The sequence below is a fragment of the Acinonyx jubatus genome, chromosome D3 (assembly GCF_027475565.1).
Source record: "Acinonyx jubatus isolate Ajub_Pintada_27869175 chromosome D3, VMU_Ajub_asm_v1.0, whole genome shotgun sequence".
NCBI classification, from domain to species: domain Eukaryota; kingdom Metazoa; phylum Chordata; class Mammalia; order Carnivora; family Felidae; genus Acinonyx; species Acinonyx jubatus.
The window spans coordinates 73734715-73751643 of record NC_069392.1 but is presented as its reverse complement, the minus strand read 5'-3'; the positions used below and the strand labels follow the sequence as shown (position 1 = coordinate 73751643).

The following is a 16929-nucleotide window of genomic DNA, read 5'->3' as shown; positions in this document are numbered from 1 at the left end:
CATTCATTTATCCTTCGACTCAGCAATCCCACCTCTTGAAATGTATCCAAGATATATTGTCAATGAAAACACATATGCACAAGTCTATTCACTGCAGCCTTATCCATAATACCAAAATTGGAAACACCTAAATATCCATCAATAGGTAACTTGTTGAATAAAATATGGTTCACCCACAAAATGGAACCACACAACCAATAAAGAGGGAGAGGGGATGTCTCTAGTACATGATCTCCACGATACATTGTTAAGTGAGAAAAGCTAGTGAAGATATGCATTAGTATGGTGCCATTTAGGAAAGGGGGAGGGGTATAAATAAGTATACCCATTTGCTTATACTAAAAAAGTAGAGGGGCTCCTGGGTGGCTCAGTTGGCTAAGCATCCGACTTTGGCTCAGGTCATGATCTGGCAGTCCGTGAGTTCAAGCCTCGCGTCGGGCTCTGTGCTGACAGCTCAGAGCCTGGAGCCTGCTTCAGATTCTGTATCTCCCTCTCTCTCTACCTCTCCCCCACTCATGCTCTGTCTCTGTCTCTCTCTCAAAAATAAACATTAAAAAAAAATTTTTTTTTTAAGTAGAGCAAAGACAGAGCAGTCTTTTCAACTGCTCTGGGAAAGCTGCTGGGAAATCTGAACATCTATACACAAAGGAATGAGATTAACCCTTACCTTACACCACATAAAAAAAATTAACTCCAAATGGTTCAATGACATAAATATAAGACCTAAAAGTATAAAAACTTGTAGAAGAAAACATAGAAGGAATGGTATTTATGATACTGGATTTGACAATAATTTCTTAGATATGACATCAAAAGCACAGGCAACAAAAGTAAAAATAAATTAGACTATATCAAAATTAAACACTTCTATGCATCAGAGAACACAATCAATAGAGTGAAAGGCAACCTACAGAAGGGGAGAAAATAATTACAAATCATGTATCTATTAAGGGGTAAGTAACCACAATATGTAAAGAACTCCTACAACTCAACAACGACGAGCACAAATAATCTAATCAAAAATGGGCAAAGGATTTAAATAGACATTTCTTCGAAGAAGATATACAAATGGTCAACAAGCATATGAAAAGATGGTCCATATCACTAATTACCAGGAAAATGCAAATTGAAGCCAAAATGAGATAATACCTCACATCTATACAAAAAACCACAAGAGCTGGTGAAGACGTGGACAAATCAGAACCCTCATGTACTGTGGCAGGAATGTAAAATGGTGTAGCTGCTGTGAAAAACAGCATGGTAGTTTCTCAAAAAAAAAAAAAAAAACAAAAACCCAGGAATTGAATTACCACACAATTGAGGAATTCCATTTCTGCATACATATCCAGAAGAATGAAAGCAGGGCTTTGAAGAGGTTATCCATACTCTCATATTCAGAGCAGCATTGTTTGTAAAAAGGTGGAAGCAACTCAAGTGACCACTGACAGATAAACGGATAAAACAAAATGTGGTCCATACATACAATGGAATATTATTCAGCCTTAAACTGGAAGGAAATTCTGAGCCATGCTACAACATGGCTGAGCCTGGAGGACACTAGGCTAAGCGATTTCAGCTGTACGACGTAGCAGGGTAGTCAACCTCAGAGACAAAAAGAGTGGGGGCTGCCAGGGATTGGGGTAGGGGAGAGGTGGGGAACTGCCGTTCGTGGGCACAGAGTTGTGGGTTCACTTTCACAAGATGGAAAAGTTCTGGAAATTGAGTGCACAATAATGTGGATTCACTAAACACTACTGAATTGTACACTTGGAAATGGTTTAGAGGGCAAATGTCCCATCTATCTTATCATAATTATAACTATTACAAATGGGAGGACAGGAGACTAACCCCTAAACTAAAAAGAAATGACTACCTCCAGAGAGAAAGGAAATAGAGTAAAGGGCACAGGGAAGGAGAGAACCAAACTTCTCTGAATACACTTTATTTTGTTGTTTGACTTGGGAATCCTGTAAATGTTTTATATAACCATTAAAAATACATGTTTAAAATGTCAATCTAAAAACTGCCCTATATAATTAAGATTCAAAACCACTCCTGAAAAACAGAAATATCTGAAAAAATAAAATGGAGAGTAGGAAATAAGTAACTGAAAGTGAAATGAAAGAAATAAACCCAAAGGTGTATCACATGGGTAGTAGAATCACACAGAGGAGCTATTCCCAGAGCTTTTAAGCATATTTCAACTATTCACCTTTAATGAATTATACCCTAAGGAAAAGAACTGCAAAACGAATACAGAAACACCACACAATGTTTATAATAACCATATTGTGATAGCACTGACATCATTTTGAACTGGTGTGTGTTTATTGTGGGGGGAAAGGTGGATTAATGATTACGCAGGCAGTCATTTAGAAACAAGATTGTAAAAATGGGGGAAGTAGACACAAATGTGTCTTACAGAAATTAAGAAAAAATTCTGTAGTAGCATATTTAATAGGAACTATCAATATATAACTCAAAATATTATATAGATTTTAAGATCCAAACAGAAATGAGTACATGCGCCCACCAGAATGACCAAATAGCAAAGAGCACATCTAGTGCTCAGTTTGTGAGTTAAAATACCATTTCCCACTAAAAGGATGAGGGCTCCTACATGCCGACTCAGACATGAGTCAGGAAACGCACACAGTAAACCTAGAAATCCTGTCAGCAGGTAACTAATCAAAGAGTACTATGGTCAACTCAAAAGGACTCAAGAGTGAACCGCAGAGGCTCCCACTGACCAAAGACAGAACAACTTGAACACTCCTGAAAATAATAACTACAATGGATCACAACATAAATATCTTTCAACCCATGAATTTCTAATACTACTTTAAAAATAAAACAAATCACATCAAGCATTTACCCTGTTGTTCCTGCAGTGCAGCTCAGGGTATCAGCTAGTGATGAGGGGAAGAGTCTCCTCAGAGAAGTATTCCAGTTAACAAATGAAAGAGGCATGGTAGCATTCAGAATACCAGGATTCACCACTCTAATGAAAACAAAGGCAGAGATCATTGCAGTACCAACTTCTTAATTTATAGCACAAACAAATCACAAGGAAAAGCGAAGGAGAGAGGAACCCAGAGACAAGAAGACAGATGGTGGACAGGCTGACCGACTGATAGGAATCCAATGGATTAAAAGAAAAGTAAAAGACATATAAACCAATTGCAATATATGGACTTTTATTTGACCTTAACCTGAATAAACAAACTGTAAAAAAAAAATTATTGGACTACTGGGGAAATATAAATATGGAGTTATTAGGTAATATTAAGAAATAAGTCTTACTTATTTTTGTCATTCTAATGGTACTGTTTATGTAGACAGAGCGTGTGCGTGCGTGCGAGAGCACCCTTTGCTCTTAAGATACAAACTGAGATTGACAGACAAGGGGATATTGTGTCTGAGAACTGTTTAAACTAGGGGGACGGGTATCTGTAGGTATACAAATAAAATAAGACTGTCTGTGAGCTAGGAACTGTTGAAGCTAGGCAACAGGTACACGGAGGTTCGTTACATTACTCTCTACTTTTACGGATGTTTGAAATATTCCAAAATACAAAGCCTTTAAAATTGAATAGGAAAACACATATAAGCTTTATCCAAAACTAATCTATAAAGTTATATTTGGCATTCAAAGAGACCATCTCACAACCCATCCTGACATATCTATGCAGCGATTCCGAGGGGAATTAAGAAAAAAAGATTTACTGATTAATAGTTAAGGTTAATACAATTCCTGTGAAACCATCCCTGTTTGATGTGTTTTCTCCCCTCTACCAATCACCACTGAAGACGTCGGGCACGAGGTGCCTGGGTGACTCAGTCGATTGGGCGCCAGACTTCAGCTCAGGTCATGACCTCATGGTTCGTGGGTTCAAGCCCCACATCGGGCTCTGTGCTGACAGCTCAGAGCCTGGAGCCTGTTTCAGATTCTGTGTCTCCCTCTCTCTGCCCCTTCTTGGCTCACACTTTCTCTCTCTCTCAAAAATACATAAACATTTTTAAAAAAAGATGTTGGGCACATGGTTAACAGAAAGGAAAGAGGTAAGTGTGCTTTTGTAAGAAACATTTAAATATGCTTTGGCCAAAAGCAAAAAAAAAAAAAAAAAAAAAAGGTAACTCATCCCTGTTATCCTGCTCATATGCCTCGATGGTTAACACTTCAAGAATGAATATTACTATTGTGCCCCATGCTCATCCCATGCAAACCACAGGGCCATGGGCCATGTGTAGCCAATGATTAAAGAATAATAATAATAAGGAGGCAAGAATGTACAGAATTACCTAAGAATTCCTCAACCAAAACTTCAACTTTACACAAAATCTCTTGTAAAACGGGTCTTTAAATATTTAGCATGAAAGAAAAAAAATAACCAAAACTCAAATAACATACTTAAGAAGGCACAGAAATAAATTTACTGATTACATAGAAACATATTATAGAAACATTACTGCACTCACGCTTTGGGAGTCGGGGGAAAGCACATCTAAATTAACATACTGAGCCTCATCCAATGACAATTCATTAAGTCACATGGGTAACAAGTGATTACTACAGAGCTTTGCTGAGTGGATCATGATTATTAAAAGACGACTGAATGTATTCAAATCCATACTCACATTATAGAGAGAGTGTTGTCCAATCACATCTGAAAGGTTAGTACGTTTGAAATCAAATCATAAAGTATGTATCAAACATTAATGCAGTGTATTCAAGATGGTCTCTGGGCTTCCTGGAGACAACGGTCTCAGGCAGCATGTGCAAGGCGCACATCACGCTAGCACTACCCAAGGCACAAGCTACTGGGAAGCTATGGAACCCCAGTCATTGGCTGGAGAAGCAGCACGCAACTATGCGTCACAGGTTGCCACAAAGAACCACAAGAGTTACACAGAAACTAAAGGCTGTCCTGCATAATAACAAATTTTAGGAACTGCCACATATAAGGGATAGTCTATAACCCTGCCCTGTATCATTGTGTGTGGGGGCGTGGGGGTGTCATTTGTTAAAACGAGAGGCATTTAGGGAACAGAGAGTGAACTAGTTTTCGACTGCACTAGGTAGAACCTCAGAAGTTCAGAGGTTCTGACAGCACAGAGCCTGGAGCCTCTTCAGATTCTGTGTCTCCCTCTCTCTCTGCCCCTCCCCAGCTCGCACTCAGTCTCTGTCTCAGAAATAAACATTAAAAAAATTTTTTTTAAATATTTAAATGACAAAGGAACTATTAGTATTATTTATTTGTTTTATATATTGTGACGGTGGTTATGATTTCACATATAAGTTTGCTATCTTCAAAAGTTTGAAAAACAGATTTGCTCATTCCCGTCCTTTTCCATAAAAAGAGACCGAACTAGATAAAGACGTGCAGAAGCCTAGAGATGTCTCTGGGTCTCACAGCAAAGGCTGGGTGAAACAGAACAACATGCCAGACCTCCCGCTGCCCCTTCCACTGGGCATCCCAACTAATACTCTGGTTCAGTAAATTAGTTGCTTATCCATCATCAGAAAAATCATTCGAAAAACAGTGTTTTTCTCCCTAATTATTGTCATCTGCCTGAGCAACTGTGAAACAAATGAATACAGATCCTCGGCGGAGGAGCGAGCCATGTCTGGGATGATCACCTTTCACAACTTCTCTCTCCCGCCTCTCGCCCTCCATCTGAGAGTCGCTGCGCCTGAATCTCTTCTCCACAGCAGGGGCCACGGACGAAATGGAATGAGAAAGGCTTCCAAACCTAAGGTGCCCAGCCAACATCTATCTGGGAAAGGCTGGGGATGGTCTCAGAATCCTAATCATATCTTAAAATAGGTCACATCTGAGATTACGTGGTCACTTTAAACTCTGCGTAAATATGTTATAAGAAGCACCATACTTTAGGTTAAGACTGCAAATGCTCAATCCTCTACCTGTCACCCAGAACTCAGAGATTCGTTTCTAGTTCAGTTCCTCTGATTTTGATATTATTTGTTTCGAAGACTAATCCTTGCTTTCGAGCCAAAATCAAAACCACACGAAACCTGAATAAGACCTGCTAGCCAGCCTCTAGCAGAGAATAAAGAAAAAGCCTTCATCACTTCATGCCTGAGATAGAAAAGTGTCTCAAAAAACAAGCTAATTTATGTCTTTACACCCCAATCTACACCAGGATTTGTTGAACAATGTTTACTTATTAGAGAGATGTAATTTCATTATACATCATAAAATCAGCAGGGGTATTCATGTATTACGAACCATCCCTCCTCTTCCATTTCCATTCCCTAAAGCTGAGTGTTCTTTAGTACAAGTGCACCTTTCAAATACGAGCCACATCATCATTTCTCAGGAAAATGTAAAGTCTTTTCATAAGGCTTACAAAAAAAGAGCTGCGATCATAGCATGGACATTAACTGTAAGCAACAATTTTCAAAAACAACAAGCAATAAAATAGGTGGTTGCAATTGTTTTCGCCTCTAAATCAAGCAAGGAAAATCTTTTCAAGTGATGGGTAAGTTGTATAGAGCAAACACAGAAAATATGTACAGAAAAATTACAAAAATACTAAGTATTGTTACAGATGACTGGATTGGCATTTAACAGGCTGAAAGAAACCAGATCAATCTCAATCTCACTGGGGTCAATTCGGGTGCTCAAACCAATAAAACAATTTTTTTTCTTTATGTTTGTGTACTAGAGGTGCTAAAATATTAACCAAGTCTGCAAATGTCATGCACAATAAAACCATTTATAAAGATTAAACACTTATTCATATCAAAATCTGCTTAACAAAAATAGATAGCAGAAGTAATAAATCATTAGGACAATACTTAGGAAGAATAAAACATAAAATACCATTCTTCCCCCAAAAAGCAAGACAAAGCAGGGAAGAATGGATTTGGCAAAGATAATCTTAGTATACTTTGATCATTTTAATCCCAGAAATTATAAGCAACGGTCGAACAAAATCTATAATTAGCTATTACAATCAAAATATTATAGGTAAAATAGGTTCACATAATTTTCTTGTAATAACTCTAAGTTACTGTTTTACTTCCAAACTGTAAACTATTCTGTCACATGCAGATCATAAGACGACTTCGAACTAAAATATTAAAACCATGAACTTACACAGAATATCCAGTCAACAAAGATAATGAAATTAGAAACATAGCATAAAATTACAAATGTCTCACAATCCAATCAAAATTGGATTTGTATGTGCATATTAAGCGTCTAGGGTTTAAAACATCACAAGATAATCAACTCTGCTTTTTGTTCTGTAAGAACAAGTTGAACAGGACTCTGAGCACCTGTACTGGAATAATCTGTACTGGAATAAGGAAAATTTCTATTTAAAAGCTTACTAGACACTTGTTCTATTACAAAGACATGTTCCGGTATTCGTGTGCAGTGTTTTGTAAAGTACTTTATTTCCATTAGCATTATAAATTTTTGTTCCTCAGCAAATCAGCAAGAGACTAATGGCACAAATCAATATCATACTCTTCATAGCAACTAATATTAGGTCATTTATTATAGCAAAGGCCACTAGAAACTCGGCCAAAGGTATATCAGGCATTTCAATTTGAACACCATTTTTTTAACAATGTGTCACAGGTTGAGTGAGTTTTTCTTTTATAAGGTAGTCTTCATAGGCTTAAGTGCCTCCAACTTCTTAGAGCAGGTAGAAATGTAAGAACACCTCAAAAAAAGTCAGCCATGCCTCCTAGGGGTCTTACCACCAACTACAACTCTCCAAGGTGACCAATTTCTGTGCTGAAGGGAGCGAGATAGAGAGGCTTGTGAATAAAAGAAATAAGGAGGGCAGAAGAAAATAACTAACATTATTTCAAATCTTTTGGGCTCCAGAAGCTTTTCCACAGGGGCCAATGGAATGAGAGAAAGAAGCATTCAAGGAGTCCCACACTTAAAGGAACCCCCAATCCCTCACCGGGATGCAAGGAAGAAATTACGGAATTTCCTCCTGCCCCACTCCTGCTTTGTTCCAGAGGGAGGAGACCGTCACGGGGGACTCGTAGGGATGACCAGAAACCAGGTGACACAGGACTTCCCTGCCAGCGTGAAGTTCCCTCATCCTGTGGAGTTTCTAAGCTACAGCATTTCCTGATGGCAGAGTTCTGTTTACTTAGAGGTAAAGTCTAAATAACCAATCGATCGGTAATGCTTTCAGTTTTAAATTTGCCTTTTTACTACTCTCATTTCCAAGACTTGTAAAAAGGATTTAAGGACAATTACAAGAATATTACATATCACCTCAAAGAACTCAAGTCACATGGAACTAAAGGATTTTCCTTTAAATAGTTGTGACTGATTAAAAAGAAATTGTGTTACTCTATTAGGTTAGTAGCCAAATATAGATAAGTACAACAGTTTAATGCTGCTAAATACATGATCAGTCTAGAGTGCTTAAACTTAAGCCCCACAGTTTGACACTCTAAAAGAAAAAAGAGAAACAAATCCCTTTGGTCCTGACTTAACACTGCAAACAGATACAACACAGATACAGTGCGCTTTGCATAATACAGTCTTGAGATATTCCCTTCTGCCTCTCAGTATCAGAATTTCCACAGAACATCAAGTACTTTTTCTATAGATCACGGTGCCATAATTCAATACTTTCCCTTTCTAATCCTGATGCACACTCCCTTCCAGCTGGCTCTGTGAACACAACGAGGTAACAACCACAGATATTTCTGGGGAAACCTCACCCTTTCCTTTCAGCTGATTGACAAAGTAGGCAGTAAGTACAAAAGGGCTGCTTTAGAATTTTCAGTTCTTCATGAGCAACCAAATGGTTTTCCCTTTTGTTCCCCAATGTTAATTAGAATATTTTTTCTGAAGAAGAGAGATACGCACCCAGAATGCAACAAAAGACCTGAGAAAGTAGTCAAGGAAGCAGAACATGAAAAGCCAACAGAGACACCACAAAGTGTTTACACTAAAGTTTAGGGATTTTTGCCCCCCCCCCCCACCCCTGCCCCAATCAGAGGGCTCTTACTCTTAGCCAATTTACTCTTATTTTGTATTTAACTCAAATAAGTTTGGCTGCCTGGCTTCCACACTCCTGGGACACTGAAAACAGTAAATTAGCCATCAGGGCAGAGAAGCTCTTAGGGGTGAGAAAAAACAGCCCACCAGCAAAAATTGGAAATAATTCCCAGATAATAAAAAAAGGAAGAAGGAAGGTTATTTTTAAAAATATGAAACGTGAGAGGCAATTCAGTCTGGGTCCCTTAGGTTAAGATAAACAGGTCCACTCTCTTCAATAAGCAAATGGCGGTAATTTTACAGCACGGGCCAAAACAATAACTCTGGTCTTTGAGAAGAGGCTTAAAAAGCCAGAGACACTTTGAAATATTTCAACAAAATGGTTAACATTGTTTAAAAAATCCAAGCATTCAGTGACTTTTAAACCCTCAGCTATCTAGAAAATCATTTCTTAGAAGGCTGTTAGAGAATTCCAAAAAACTGAGGCATACATAAAAAATAAAGGAAGGAATGTTGTGTAGTTTAAGGCCTCTGGGAGTGGGGGAGAGAGACTCACTTAAATCATATTTAGCAAACCCCGTCCTATCCCTTCCCCCTCCTTTCCCCAGCAAACCTTGAAAATACCTGCCTACCAAAGAATACATTAATATTTAAATCTTTACTGACTGCAGATACTTCCCCACAACCTCTACAATATACAGTTCCGCCATCTTACCTTCTTGTGTATTGTTGGTCCATCCACATATGTGCTCAGAATGACCACTACCTTATAATCATCAGAAAAGTGACTTCAATTCCAGGTTAAAATAGGTACTACAGTGTGGCTTGTTGAAAGTCAAACCCAAATCATTTACCACGAGTGTCTTTCACTGAACAAAGAAATCCTATTCTGTTTCCAAGGGGGATAAAAAAGACAAGCCTAACCCTGGTAACCTTAACACAAAAGGAAGCTAAAAAGGCAGGGACTCGATAAGAACAAAGGATTGTTCTTTCTGATGACATCAATACGTATTAAACACGATGTGTTACACATCCTTCTATCAATATCTGAGATGATAAATTTGCAAATTAATACTACATTGGTCATAACTGCATAAAATTACAATAGCACCCTCTTTAGAAGAGATTTTGATTTATATAATGGTAGTAACTTTTATGTGTTTAATGTTTCTGAAATTAAAGGAGGAGATGAGCCACGGTGCGCAAGCAGAATACAACGTACGAGAAATAATTACGCTTGTGACCTCATGCCCTATAAGGTCACTCTGCATCATAGGCCAAAGGAAATCAGGAACCATCAGCATTTACCTCTGAGTGGTCACTGCCTGGAATGAAGGGCAAGCGTGGGTATATTTCATAAACCAGCAGGAGCTTGACCTCATAAAAAAGTCAATTATCAAAATGCTACATGTAGAATGTCACAAAAAGAAATATATAAAAGTGGGTTCTGCAAAATATCTTCCCTTCAAAATAAATCTGAGACAACTTAAACAGTTCATTTTCATCTGAATCGTAACACGTGTCACAAAGTAACATTAATCCTGTTAGTAAAAAGAACCCGCAGAATTTATAAAAAGTATTTTGTAACATAAAACATTATAAATACATGCTAAAGAGTGACAACTCAAAATATTTACAATATGTACGTAAGTCACTATCACAAGAATGTATGGAATATTTATAATTCCAGTCCTGTTACCAGTACAGTAAGAATCACAATACACTTACCCACAGATATTCTATCAAAAATTAGGCATCAAAAGTTTACATACTGCCTGCATTTGTAAGGGATAAAATGTTTCCTAACACGTTCTGGGACAGGGCTCCATCACCTGAAGCAAAATTCTCACATCACTCAATTAGGACTTGGTTTTTATGAACATTTGTGAACTGGCTTTTCAGTTAAGGCAGACGATTGCTCCTTTTTCCTCCCTAGTGATTTCTGGTCTACGGCCAGAATCCCTGAGCAATATAAATTCACGTGAATTCCGAGGCAGTGACAATAACGAGAACAAAACTCCAGAAACCAGCAGAGCAGAGGAAAGGGGACAGCCGGCCAACATTCACTAGGTGTGTAATATACTGTGCCGGATGCTGTACAGAAAGTTCCTCCTTGAACGCTCTCAACAGCCCTAAGAAAAGCAACTGGCTTCTGGCCCACTGCTTTCCTGAGGTTCTCAGAAAACCCACACGAGGCTTTTATTGCATAATGTACCTAAATAAAATTCCAGAAGACCCCAGTCAGTATGACCAGTTGGCTTGTCATCTTAGTCCCAGCTCAGTGACTTACTGGCTGTGAAGTGAGAGAAAGGTACTTCCCACTTTAAACCTCAGGCTCCAGATCTCTAAGGCGAAGGACGATCACAGTCCATCAGCCTGGTATGATATTCTGCTCTTCAAGCAAAAGCATTTTCAGAGTCTCAGACAAATATCTAACAAAGGGACTCTTAGATCAAGCTCAGTCATAAGTCAGGAGCTGCCAATACCGCATTGGGAATTATTGCACATTTTTAAATGCTTAGGATGATTAAATTATAAAAAAAAAAATCTGATGAATGATGTATTTTACCAGATACAGCGCTTAATATTTTACCTACTTTAGTAAGAAGACTCCTATGCTAAAAATGGGTTTTAAGTTTCTAAAAGAACATTTTATGCTGTTAGCTCGCCACGAGAATCATCTCCTCAAACATTAATGACCATGGTGGACGCGATTTCACTACAAGCATGTTATGGCAGGTGTGGGCTGTCCACCAGCTGGCTCCATAACCTTTTGATCCCTCTGGACAGCAAATCTGTTCAGCAGCCCTATGTGGTCATTTCTCATTTGTTGTATGCTTTCTTCTCCTTTCACACTTTCAGAATCCTTACTCCCTCAACTTGACATTCTTTTATTAAAATAGAAAGCTCCCAGTAAAGCAAACTAAAACTAAGTTTATACTCAGGCAATGTAAAAGTTCCAGAATAGATTAATCTATGATAGCAAGAGTTGTTAGTGCAAGCTGTTTTAAACGTCACATGGAGAATACATGTTTATTCTTTCACTAAAAATACAATAACATTAAGTGAAAAGATTAAAATTTTAAGTAAGCCAGCATTCCATTAATTAATAAAGTACTCCAGGATATTGTAACTAAATATGAAGGACTATAATTTACATACATGGAAAGGTTGAAATCTGACCTAAGAACAACCTAGTTTATACTTCAATGATGACGGGAACCATTACAGAGTAATTTTCTTACAGTTATGTTTCTGATTCATTTTGTTGTTGTTAAATTTAATATGGCTAGAAATTACAGTCTGAAATCAGGAGTAGCTAAGGCACATATCTACTCATTCTTCTATCGCCACCACCACTTTAAGATCTAAGGCTGCTAGAGGAGGCAAGGAATAAAGAGTGGTTAAGACAATAAGTTTTGTAGTCTGACAGTCACTTAGTAACTGAGGGACCTTAACAAAGTTCTTTAATCTCTCTTGGCCTCAACTAACTCATCTGGTGGGGGAGTGGGGGGGGTGGGCAGTGACACTAGTCCCTAGTTTACAGGCTTACTGCAGCGGTTTAATGAAATAACACAGACCAGGCACTTGGCAAAAGCCTGACAGAGAAAGTGTTCAATTAATGGTAGGTATTGTGATTATTTTCCTTATACTGTATCCTCTCTGGACCCTCTAATAGACCTCTCACCTAGCAACATATACATTCTTATCATTGTTTCAGGGAGTAATTTGTGGCTACATTACACTTTTATCTTGTAGCAAACTCATTCTCTTCTTTCCAGGAAAATAAAACAAAATGGCATTCACCACCATTGTTAATGGTACCTCTGTTTCCAAACTGTCAAGAATACACTGCACGCATCTTCGGTGTTTTTCATAGACGTTTCTAGGTAGTCCGTAATCAAGCCTTAGAAATACCTTCTATTCCACTCTATCTACATCTAGGTCTGGGTCCCATCTCCCCTCCATAGTAGCTGCCCAACTACTCATTCTGCTTCAGCCCACTCTCCCACTGCAGTCCATTCCAAATAAAGGTGTCCGGAAATGGTTTCTAAATATTCCATAACAGCGTTCTCCTTTCAAAAGGACCTCTGATGATATGCTAATGTTTCCTCTTCAATGTAGTCTACAGTGTTTTACTCATAGTTTGTCCTTAAATTGAGGCATCTTTTATTCAATAAAGTTTATGATGAGCTGATGAGCTGTTTTCCAGAATATTATAAAACTAATAGCCACAAGTTACTGAACAAACAGCACTGTCCAGGGCTCTTCAAATACGAGAGTCACCACTGACAAACAGCTGGTAGAGTTATACCAGTTATAACAATTATAGTCCTTTTGGGATCCTGTTTTCACATCCTTCTTGTACTATCATGCATTGTCTGTCTTGACACGTATAGTGAGCATCTTATTACCAAGAATTTCGTATTGGCAAAAACCATTTAAAACGAAGCCACCTGAAACCCAGGCCAAATTTTCAAAGTAAAAAGTTTTAAAAGTTTCATTAAGAATTTAACCAAAATAAAATAAAATAAAATAAAATAAAATAAAACTGATTTTGTTTATACTGCATTTGGCCTAGCAGCATGATTACAAAGATTTTATGCTGCAAAAAATATGCAAACCCTTCAAGAACTTTTCCCAAGGTCTTTCCCAATCCGTTCAAATTATTTTCTTCTAAAAGATCTTCACGAATTTTCTTTCTTAACAGTACACTGGTCTAACTCTACCCAATCTTTATTTCTTAAGAATTCACAATTCCAACTTCAACTTGGAAAGGATCTACCTTCTACTGCACTTGCATATCATCAGATCACCACACGCTGGCATCCACAAGCATAATAATGCAACAGAGACAGATGCTACTGTTTAAATAGAGTAGGATTTTTGATTGGGATTAATTTTATAAGAGGGGCACCCGGGTGGCTCAGTCAGTTAAGCGTCCAACTCCCGATTTCAGCTCTGGTCATGATCTCACAGTTTGTGAGATGGAGCGTTGAGTCAGACTCTGCACTGACAGTGCAGAACCTGCTTGGGGTCCTCTCTTTCTCCTTCTCTCTCTCTCTCTGCCCTTCCCCTGAGTGCGCTAAGTAAATAAACATAAAAAAAAAAAAAAGAGGTCAGTCCATTAGAGAATATTCTGATATATATTTTTTAAATCAGGGGCGCCTAGGTGGCTCAGTTGGTTGAGCGGCAGACCCGCTCAGGTCATGATCTCACAGCTCCTAGTTCGAGCCCCACGTCGGGCTCTGTGCTGAGAGCTCAGAGCCTGAAGCCTGCTTCAGATTCTGTATCTGCCCCTTCCCTATTCATGCTCGCTTTCTCTCTCTCAAAAATAAATAAACATTTAAAAAATAAATAAATAAATAAAAAATAAAATAAAATAAAACTCCAAACCATAGGGATTTGGAAAATGAATGCATAGAATTCAAAGATCCCTTATTGTGACTTTCAATGACTCACTTTTGTTGATAAGTAGTAGTGAGCATATCTGTGAGTTTAGTACTTTCTTCGTACCTAAGCATTGGAAATCGGAAAGCTTTGCAGAGAACTCTTACGTGATATGACATGGTCCATATACTGAGGTAAGTATGGGGCCCAGGCATCAATGGCTTCCTTCCGTCCCGCTTGCTCAATTCTTCTCAGTTCAGCTAGAAGCAGGGCCTGCGCGGCTTCTCTGACCTGAACAGGAAACAGATCCAAATGAAAAAAACAGAAAGCAGATCAGTTGGTGAGGTGTTTAAAAACTGGGAAGTTCATAATGAAATGAAGCTAGAAAATATACAAGTCACATTAATTTACGGGAGAAAAACTACAGACCAAATAGTGAATTAACTATTTAAAGTAGAATAAATTGGATGTGGGCAAATGAAAGACATTTTAATGAATGAGCTCACTGAAAAATATTTTAACACTAATAGACAGAATATGTGAACATTTACGCAGCGTTGGGTTTAAAACTTCATTTTCCAAAGCCTTTGAAACATTCTTGCACTTTCATTTAGCATTTTCACTTTAAAATCTCCGTGTCATTGATCCTGTTGAAAGTCACTGTTAGAACTGTTAAATGTATCTTCTCTTTTAGCCTGAAGAAATTTAACCTTATCTAGTGAGTTTCTTTGTAGGATATATGCTAAATCGGTATTGTTTATACAAACGTATGTATAACTCCGCACGATTCATGTGTCCCTAAGACGTGCTTAAACAATTTGTTTTCAACAAATAAGCAAAGTACATTCTTGTGTACTAATACTAGTTCTATAGAAGGAAACTAGTTGTCAAAGTTACATCATCCCAGTTTTTCCTTCAATGCGGCACACAACTTTTATTTTGCAGTTTTAGTGTTCTTTTGGCAAATTACCACAAAGCACAGAGTCCAAGAAGCTAGTCAATTGTCAAGTGGTGTATCAATCAATTTATTAACTCTTTATAACTGAAAACGTAACTCAGCAGTGTCTGATAAGAGTTTAAATAAAAATTCTTTTTAATTATAACTGATTTTTGAAGTGAATTCAAAAACAATTCAATGCAAAACCACGAAGATTTGAGTATGGTGCGATGCCACTTGGAGATGAGGGAAGGGAAACCAGATGCAGGGAATATCTATATTTTGATAAGTTCAAAATCTTGAATGATACAAACTGCTACAGCTAGACAGGTCAAATGCCATAATAAAGGAAATCCCTATAAAACATTTCCAAGTTCCTGGTGATATTATATTCCAAGCAGTATCTAATACAGCAGAAGTCCATTAACACAAAATAACAGCTACCATTTATTGAGCTCCTACCATGTGTCAGGCTCTGTACTTACTGTTTCACTTGCATTATCTGATTTGATCCTGACAGCAATCCCATGAGGAATATATTATTATCCCCACTTTACAAATGAGCTTCAAACAGGTTAAGTAAATTGCCCAGGGTCACAAAGTTAATAATTGGCAGAACTGATATTTAAACCCAGGTCTCTTCGAATTCCAAAGACTTTTATTATAACACAGTACCTTCCACTGGACAATGGCTATTCACTCAGAATTTGATTGGTGTAATTACAACCCAGTGTGTGATTTGGGGGGAGGTGTATGTGAGCATGGATGTATGTGTACAATCCATACAAAAACCAATACTTAAACAGTTCCAGGAAGTATATGAAAGCTTTTGTCAAATATTCACTGGATTAAAAAGTAAACAAATTCGCAAGCTGTAACATTACTGTTTGGTATATAAACTGAGAAAAAAAAATCAGAAACCCATATTTTCTGTCACATAATAAACTGGTGAAAAGAAATTAGATAAGTATTAACCATTTCATCTCAAATTTACACATGTCTAGGGCACCTGGGTGGCTCAATCGGTTAAGCATCCGACTTCGGCTCAGGTCATGATCTTATGGCTTGTGAGTTCGAGCCCCGCGTTGGGCTCTGTGCTGACAGCTCAGAGCCTGGAACCTGCTTCAGATTCTGTGTCTTTGCCTCTCTCTCTGCCCCTCCCCCGCTCACACTCTGTCTCTCTCTGTCTCTCAAAAATAAATAAACATTAAAAAAAAATTTACACATGTCTAATGCGTTCATGTTTTTGTTTTCTAGCCATATCACAACGACGTTACCTCCAAGCATCGATCTTGCCATCTCCGAGCCAGCATCTCTAGAAGTGGAGGCCTAAACTTGTCCAATCCCAGCAGGTCTGGCAGCATAACACAATGCATAGCAGCCAACTGACTCCATCCTGTTAAAATGTAACATAGTATAATACTTTAAACATTTTGGCATTCCCTAAAGATTTTTCTTCAAATATACCAAAAACCCAAAAAAAAAAAAAAGGGCAAATGTGCTAAATTGTATTGTTAAGGATTTCCACTTTTATTAGATATTTTATACAAAGAATTATATCAAATGTAGTTCATCTCTAAATCAAGTAATTGGTAC

The 16929-nt window shown here is 37.9% G+C and overlaps 1 protein-coding gene across 6 annotated transcripts in view; it reads right to left on the bottom strand.

The window, feature by feature from the left end:
- The window catches only part of WDR7 (WD repeat domain 7), a 352494-nt gene that overhangs the window by 217071 nt on the left and 118494 nt on the right, over positions 1-16929 (bottom strand). For all 6 annotated transcript variants that reach the window (XM_053205738.1, XM_053205737.1, XM_053205734.1 and 3 more), the window contains 2 exons: positions 16611-16729; positions 14564-14687 (listed from right to left, as the gene is read on the bottom strand). In XM_053205738.1, the coding sequence (XP_053061713.1) occupies positions 14564-14687; positions 16611-16729 (243 nt within the window). The remainder of the gene's footprint in view (positions 1-14563; positions 14688-16610; positions 16730-16929) is intronic.